Source organism: Vigna radiata, unplaced genomic scaffold (genome assembly GCF_000741045.1).
Source record: "Vigna radiata var. radiata cultivar VC1973A unplaced genomic scaffold, Vradiata_ver6 scaffold_382, whole genome shotgun sequence".
NCBI lineage: Eukaryota > Viridiplantae > Streptophyta > Magnoliopsida > Fabales > Fabaceae > Vigna > Vigna radiata.
The window spans coordinates 53,755-61,711 of NW_014542419.1; the positions used below are offsets into that span (position 1 = coordinate 53,755).

Here is a 7,957-nt window from a genome sequence, read left to right on the forward strand (position 1 = left end):
TGTAGGTTGACTTTAATAAGAAAGAGAAAAAATTAGAGAGGTGCAGAATGACTTTATGAAGAAAGAGAAAATATTAAAATAATACTAATTAAGGTTAAAATGATAATTTTTGGAGGTGTAGGATGAAAGCTCGGAGGTGTAGGATGAAACACCCAATATTCGGTTTGCATTTCCAAAGCGGGGACGAGCAAGCCCGACCCACTTTTTAAGGGTCAACTATGGAAGAACCTTAACGAGTCAGATTGGTCTACATTGGTCTACATTGTCATCCTTTTCATATTGGCCTACAGTATCCATCCATCTCTCACATTTTACCTTCATTTTAATTAAACTTCGTTTTTTCGTACTGACACATATTTTTTTAAATTATTATAAAAGCATATTTTAAAATATATAAAAAATAAAGTAAAAAATAAAAAATGAAAAATGTTTTCATTCTTTTTTATTTTTTGGTGTCTGTCAAGCTACTGCATAGCATAGCATGATACACATTTTCAAATAATTCAAAAAATATGTTCAATGTGGTCATATATGTTTTCACCTTGTTCCATTTTAGTACTTCCACCCATAACACTTTCCATATCATTGCATACTTTTCATTCCATCCTACTATTTAATCTCTGATTTTTCATTGAATGGAAATACGTTAAGAAAAGACGAGTTAGATTTTCTACTGGAGTTGAGCATTAAAAATACAATGATGTTAGTATATTATAATTCTTTTTAATATATTTTAAAACATTAAATAAGTGTCCATTAGTATATTTTATTGAAGACAAAATAGAGAAAACTAACAGAGAATCCAAATTTGGAGAAGACTTGATACAATGATGACATAATCCATCTTACAGTTAATAGTTATTATTGAGTCTTCTTAAGAATCTAATTACTTGATCTCGTGTCTTGTACTTTGTAACACTACCAATAACATTACAAGTACATTTAGGTTTATGCTGGCAATTCATATTAACGAATGATGACAACAAACAAAGGTGAAAGACAAACTTCACTTCACATTGAACAAGTTGAATTTGTTCAACTATACCTTCTAATATTTTCTTCACCTAACTACACTCTCTAGTTTATATGTATTTCAATACTGAAAAAAATGGTATATAATAAACAGAGATTACTTCATTGGTCACAATTATTAGACCTTTATCATTATACACAAGGAAACCAAAATTACGATGCAGAATTAATTGATGACAACATGATAGAAACAATTCTTGCTAAGAAAATCCTAGTTGCCTAGCCTCATTGCTATATTGACTATTTGAAATATTTCTTTCTTGTTGATCATTTGCAGAAGATGCATGAAGAAGCAAGTCAACTTTCACACATTCCTCTCTTTCCTGTCTAATTTCCTTCATCATTGCTACAACATCTTTCATGGTTGGTCTGTCATCTGGGCTTGAGTTCACACACAGCAAAGCCACTCCTAAGGTCTGCAACATTTCCTCAATTTCGGATTCTGGCCGAGCTCTCAAGCTTTCATCCACCACTTCAACTCCACCTCTTTTCTGTCTTACCCAATCAACAATATGGAGTCCATCAGGTATTGTTGGATCAATTGGTTGCTTCCCTGTCAGGACTTCTAGCACAACAATGCCATAGCTATAAACATCACTTTTCTCTGTTATTTTCATCATGTACCCATACTCTTCAATCCCCAGATACAGAAAAAGGTAATAATGTATAGATGTCAGTATACAGTTATGTAGCATATTCAGACAGAATGTTAAATAAAAGTTCAGACTCTCCTTAATGGAGAGTGCTAAAAGTAACACTAAATATTTAATTTAAGTATTGGGATAGTAGTACTATACTAACCAGGAGCAATGTAACCATAGGAACCAGCTAGTGTGCTAGAAGATCGAGCAAAATCTCCATCATCAACAAGTTTTGCAAGCCCAAAATCAGCTATGTATGGTTCAAATTCAGGGCCTATGAGAATGTTGTTGGCCTTGATGTCCCTATGAACAATAGGAGGAGCACAATCATGGTGCAAATAAGCCACACCTTGTGCTGCTCCTAGTATTATCCGAAACCTTATGTCCCATTCCAAGCAGTTGCCACTTCGTTCATGAAGCAGACTTCCTAGACTCCCATTTGGCATGTAATCATACATAAGCAACCTTGTCTTTCTGTTCCAACAGCAACCCAAGAACCTTACAATGTTCTTGTGGCGAATTGAACCGAGAGTTTTTACCTCAGCTGAAAAGGAATCACGTACCCCGCCATTAACTGCTAACTTGTCGCTTTGATCATCACATTTTGCAGCTATTGTTGTTGGCCATAGTCTTTTCACAGCAATGATATCCCCATTTTCCATTTCGGCACGATAAACAATCCCTGAACACCCCTTTCCAATTACATTGGATTCCACCAAACACTTTAAGACTTGCTCCACAGAGAAGTTTACCTTTTGGAATGGGGTGAACTGCCAAGGCCATGAATCTCCTCCCATCTCAGAATCATTGTCTGCTTGAATGATTTTCCTTGCTCGAAAGACAGTAACAACTCCAAAGACTGTCATTGCAACAATCAAGGCACTGAGCAGCCCAATAGCCAGTTTGATTATCTCTGACCTCTTAGAATTAGTACCATTCAGCATTTTTGTCATAGCCTCACTGCTAACAAAACATGAATCATGACCATTAGGACACAAACCTTGGTTTCCAGCCAAATCTGTTGCTGATAGTTGATGGAATAACTTTGTGTCTGGAAGATAACCAGTGATTTTGTTGTAGGAAATGTTTAGAGAAACGAGATTTTCTAGCCCTGAAAAGGCCGTCAAGTCACCTTCAAGATTGTTGTGAGAAAGGTCTAGAACTGACAGCTTTTTCAGAGAAGAAATCTCTGGTGGGATCACTCCAGATAATGCATTGTGACTCAGATTTAGAGAAATATCAAGTGCTTCAATTTGAAGCAGTTCTGGTGGAACGCTCCCTGAAAAATTGTTGCTGCTAAGGTCTAGCAGCTGAAGACCTGAACATTGCCCAATTGAGGAGGGAATTGGCCCAGAGAAAGAGTTTCTACTTAGGATGAGTCTAAGAAGTGAAGTGAGTTGGCCAATACTTATTGGAACCTCACCAGAGAAGTTATTCATAGAAACATCCAAGACCTCTAGCCTTGTGAGAGAAGACAAATAATTAGGCAAGGCGCCAGAAAGGGAGTTGTTGCTTAGATTCAGCATTTGCAGTTCTTTACAGTTTCCAATCTCAAATGGTACTGACCCAGTCAGCTGATTTTCAGACAGATCAAGGAAATAAAGGCTCTTAAGAGAGCCGATTTCTCTCGGTATCTCCCCACTGATTCTGTTGCCTACAAGCCGGAGGCGAATGAGGGAAGTGCAGTTCCCAATCTCAGGAGGAATAGAGCCAGAAATATCATTAGAGATTAGCAGAAGCTTTGTTAAATTTTGAAGTTTAAACAGGCCTGGGGGTAAGCTATCAGTGAGTGCATTGTATGACAAATCCAAAGCCTGAAGGCTTCTACAACCTCCCAACGATGATGGAATGCCACCTCCAAGTTTGTTCTGCCAAGCAAAAAAGACTGTTAGCTTTGTCAAGCTTCCAATCCCAGGTGGAATTGAACCTGACAGCTGATTTGTATCCAACTGCAACTGTATGAGGTTTGTGAGATTGGACAGAGCTGGTGGTATTGAACCAGAGATGTTATTGTTACTCAACATAAGTTCTTCAAGATTTGAGAGTTTCCCCAGACTTTGGGGTATTCGACCAGAGAGAGAATTCAAAGAGACATCCAGAATCTTCAAGTTTCTGCAGTTACCAATTTCCTCAGGAATGTCCCCAACAAAATTGTTTTGCCACAGCAGCATCTTTTCCAGCTTCTGAAGCATACCAATCTCTCTTGGTAGGGAACCAGAGAGGTCATTCTCATAAAAAAATAAGTTGACAAGCTCTGAACAGTTCCCTATTTCGGGAGGAATCTCACCAGAGAGCATAGTACTATAAATAGACAAGGTCTGAAGCATACTTAGCTTGCCTATTGAAGCAGGCAATGAACCAGAAATTTTTGTCTCGGCAAGACCCAACACTGTCAAATTTCTGCAATCTCCTAGCTCATCTGGAATCTTCCCCACAATGCCACTGTTCCCTCCAGCTCTTATAACCTCCAGATTCGACAACTTCCCTAGCTCCACAGGAAGATCCCCACTAAGACTGTTATCAAAAATGTCAAGGGTCTTGAGATTGACACAATCACCAAGCTCACTTGGGATTGACCCTGTGAGATGGTTGGAGTTCAAGCTCAAGGTTTGGAGGTTTTTGAGCCTCCCAACACTCGAAGGAATGCCACCCACAAGACCATTGGAGCTAAGGTCAAGGACTCTAAGCTCAGAACAGTTTCCAATGTCAGGTGAGATAGTCCCAGTGAGGTTAGCCCCAGAAATGACCAATATTTGAAGGAAAGAAAAGGACGAGATTTTCGAAGGGAAGGGAAGGGCCAGCTCAACATTTTGAATGGTTATCTCCGTGACAAGGTTTGCTGAGGAGCATTTGATGTAAGACCAACTGCAAGGATTGGAGTCCAAAGGGTTCCAACTAGAAAAAGCTGAAGGAGTTTTGGAAGAGCTATGCATCCAGGAAACCAATGCAGTAACTTCATCATTTGCAGCAAATGAAAGAGGAAGAAGTGCAAAGAGAAGAACATGGCGAAGAAGGTGATGGTGATGGTTTGTGATGAAAGCTTGCCTCGACATTTGGTTGTGGTTTTGGTTGCTCAAGGCTTGCCTCGGCATTGACATTAGCAATTCCCTCAAAAACTCAACCACAAGCATATCATATCAAGCTATCAAAAACTCTTGGTTTTGCATTGGGTCTCTCTCTTTTTTTTTTAAGACTCGCTAACTCTTGTGCCACCATAGTTTCTAGGATTACTATTATTCTTGCTTTGTAGTAAAGCAAGAAAAGGAGACAGGGTATTATTTTATACGATTTTGAAGTGAACAAGCACCACTCCCTCTGCCTCGGGGTTCTGTTCTTTTGCCTAATATTTTCTCTGGCATTGAATTGTGCATGACTTGTTTGGCACTAAACTAGTTAATAACCCATGTGTTATTGCATTGTTTTCCTCAACTTAGTCACTAACTTTGCCTGCATCATTTATTTATTATGTTGATAAACGAGCTTCTTCTTTAATTTGAAAGACTTGTTGCTCTACTTTCTGCCATTTGCTCCTTCTTTCCAAAGCTTCATTCAAAGCAGATTCCCTTGCATTTTCCAGATTATTACAATTGCTTTCTAAGCATCTTCGTCAACATAAAAAAATGCTACTGCTACAACATCAAACCATATATTACTTCAGTTTCATTACCATCATAAATGATGTTTTCTAAGTAACATTTACTCTATTTCTTTATAATATGAACTTTTTTTCATCAAAAACTAAAGAAACTGTTTAATAGTTTATTTATAGTATAATCTCAAATGAGTTACCTATTAAGAAAATGAAGATAATAATATATTGTAGTTAATGTGTTCTTAAACAACATCCCATATATTCCTTTGTTATAGGAGTTGAAGGATATTTTTCACCCTAACTAAGAAAGTTATTTAATTTTCTATTTTTAGTATAATTGTAAGTGATTAACATACTTCTTTCAGTCTTTTTATTTCAATATATATATGTATGTAATTATATATTTTTTTATCATTACTGGTTGTCCTTTCTCCTATATAATTAAAATAAGATGTATAATTAAAAAATAGTTAATTATAAAACTTATTTTTTGTAAAAATAATTTGACATTTAGAATGGAAACGAAAGGAGGGGTATGTAACATAAGAAGAATTACAATATATGTAATTGTGGACCATACTGTAATTAATCTAAATGGCATTATTTTAAGATCACCTAATAATTATTTTTTTTTCTTTGAAGTCTTGGTCTTGATATCAATGATATGACAACACATCATAAATTTATTTTTGCTTAAACTAGATTTATTTAAAAAAAAAAATATCTTCAAATCATAACATAATTTGTACCACAAAAATGTACAAAAAAATTAAATAAAAAAATCCGAAGGTTGGATAGTGACAGTTCAATTTTATTACTTCCACTCCAATTATTACACTTTGAGAATAGTTTTGAACTCAGGACAAACATTATCTTCAACCTGGTTCCATTTTTTTTATGAGAACTATATATATATATATATATATATATATATATATATATATATATGTGCTGAAAGTTTGTGATGGAAATTATTTTAAAAATTTCTATTGTGTCCTTTTGTTTCCCAATAATTTCAAGCATATGAATAAACGTTAAGGGATAGCATGAGTGTTGTTGATAACTCGCAGTGGCATTCATAAGGGAATCCACTTTTCTAGGTGACATTTTTAAGGTAGATTTGGACATGCATTGCTCTCACCTCTTCACCTTTTAACCTAATCATCAATGTTTGATTCTCAAACAAAGAACCATAACCTCTCAACACAGTCTACAAGATCAGAATAATTATTATAGGCAATAGTAGCCATATGACTCTACTTTTTAGGGTATAGATATTTTTCTATACATATATAAGATTATTAGAAACTATTATCCATAGGAGTAAGAAAAAGACTATCTCTTCTTGTGGTTGATTTTGGAAAGATGGAGTGGATAGATTTAAGTAGATTTAAGGATGAATTAATTGTTAGTTTTTTTTTTAGTGAATTTGGAGGTGTGTGAGAGTGAATTTGAAAGTAAAGTTTATAAATATTAATGTAGGATTTGATCGATGTAACAGATAAAAAAATTGTTTAATTGGTAAAAATTGAAGATTACCAAAATATTCTTAGTTATAAAAGTAATATAAAATGATTATTGTTAATGTTATATATAATTGTAAAAGTGTTTATAGGGAGAAAAAAATATTAATTTTTAAAATGTAAAAAAATAATAATTTAGTAAATTGAAATAATTATTTTTAAAATATAATATTTTTAATATAATTTATTATCAAGTGGTTTATTCTTTTTGTTATTTTTTTTGTTTTTCAATATATGTGAGAGATAAAAATAATTGGTAAAAATTGAAGATTACCAAAATGTCTTTAGTTATAAAAGTAATATAAAATGATAATTGTTAATGTTATATATAATTGTAAAAGTATTTATAGGGAGAAAAAAAATACAAATTAATTTTTAAAATGTAAAAAAATAGCAATTTAGTAAATTGAAATAATTATTTTTAAAATATAATATTTTTTTAATATAATTTACTGTCAAGTGTTTTTTTTTTGTTTTTTTGTTTTTTAATATAATTTATTGCTAAATAATTAACCAAAGTTACAATATTTCATGACATAAAAAAAGTGCAAACATAATAAGATATAAATATATTTCTCATAATTTATGATGAAGTTGCTTTGGTATGTTAGTAACCTATTCAAAAGATTTTGTATTGGCATCCCTGTTAGCCTTCTTGTATGGGATGAATATGAAGATAGAAACTCGAAACACCGTTTGAATAAGTTATCATCTTGAATGTTCATAGTCCTTAATAAGTTATCAATATCTTCTAAAGTATGATTAGATGAATGAGTTGTGGTGAAGTTGTAAACAAGCACAAAAGCAAATCTGCATGACCTAATCAATTATAGTGAAGTTGTAATCAATTAAGTTCATCAAACAACTTATGTTTTAAACTGTGGCAAAACAACAAGTTTTGAGTCGATTACATTAGTTGTTAGAGTTATTAAAAGTCGTCTCTTTGCATATATCACTTTCAAATGTGTTGTGATGAGTTTTTGAAGAGAAAATTTTTTCAAAATTTGTTTAAGTGCTTAGCTTGATTGATTACACATTTTATGTAATCAATTAAGTTTGTTATCTTTTGAAAATTGTTTTCAGCTTAGTCATAATTGTATTAAAGGTCATATTTTTAAATATGTTTGACTAGCATTAAATGCAAATTGATTACATTAATTTGGCATTCA

General features: G+C 33.4%; 1 protein-coding gene across 2 annotated transcripts; it reads right to left on the reverse strand.

The window, feature by feature from the left end:
* Positions 1–1,116: 1,116 nt before the first annotated feature.
* LOC106780086 (LRR receptor-like serine/threonine-protein kinase RCH1) lies at positions 1,117–5,009 on the reverse strand. Of its 2 annotated transcripts, none has more exons than XM_022776866.1 (2): positions 1,834–5,009; positions 1,117–1,594 (listed from the first exon to the last, which is right to left on the reverse strand). In XM_022776866.1, the coding sequence occupies exons 1-2, from the start codon at positions 4,802–4,804 to the stop codon at positions 1,233–1,235; spliced, it is 3,333 nt and encodes a 1,110-aa protein (XP_022632587.1). In that variant the 5' UTR covers positions 4,805–5,009; the 3' UTR covers positions 1,117–1,232. The 2 variants fall into 2 exon arrangements, with proteins under 2 accessions (XP_022632587.1, XP_014523816.1); XM_014668330.2 differs by having other exon boundaries at positions 1,117–1,663.
* Between the last annotated feature and the right edge of the window lie 2,948 nt (positions 5,010–7,957).

Excerpts from the sequence above, each read along its gene's own strand:
- LOC106780086 (XM_014668330.2), bottom strand. The coding sequence starts at position 4,804 with ATGCTTGTGGTTGAGTTTTTGAGGGAATTGCTAATGTCAATGCCGAGG. Across the intron at positions 1,664-1,833 it reads CTATGGTTACATTGCTCCTG|AGTATGGGTACATGATGAAA; the intron begins GTTAGTATAGTA and ends TGGGGATTGAAG.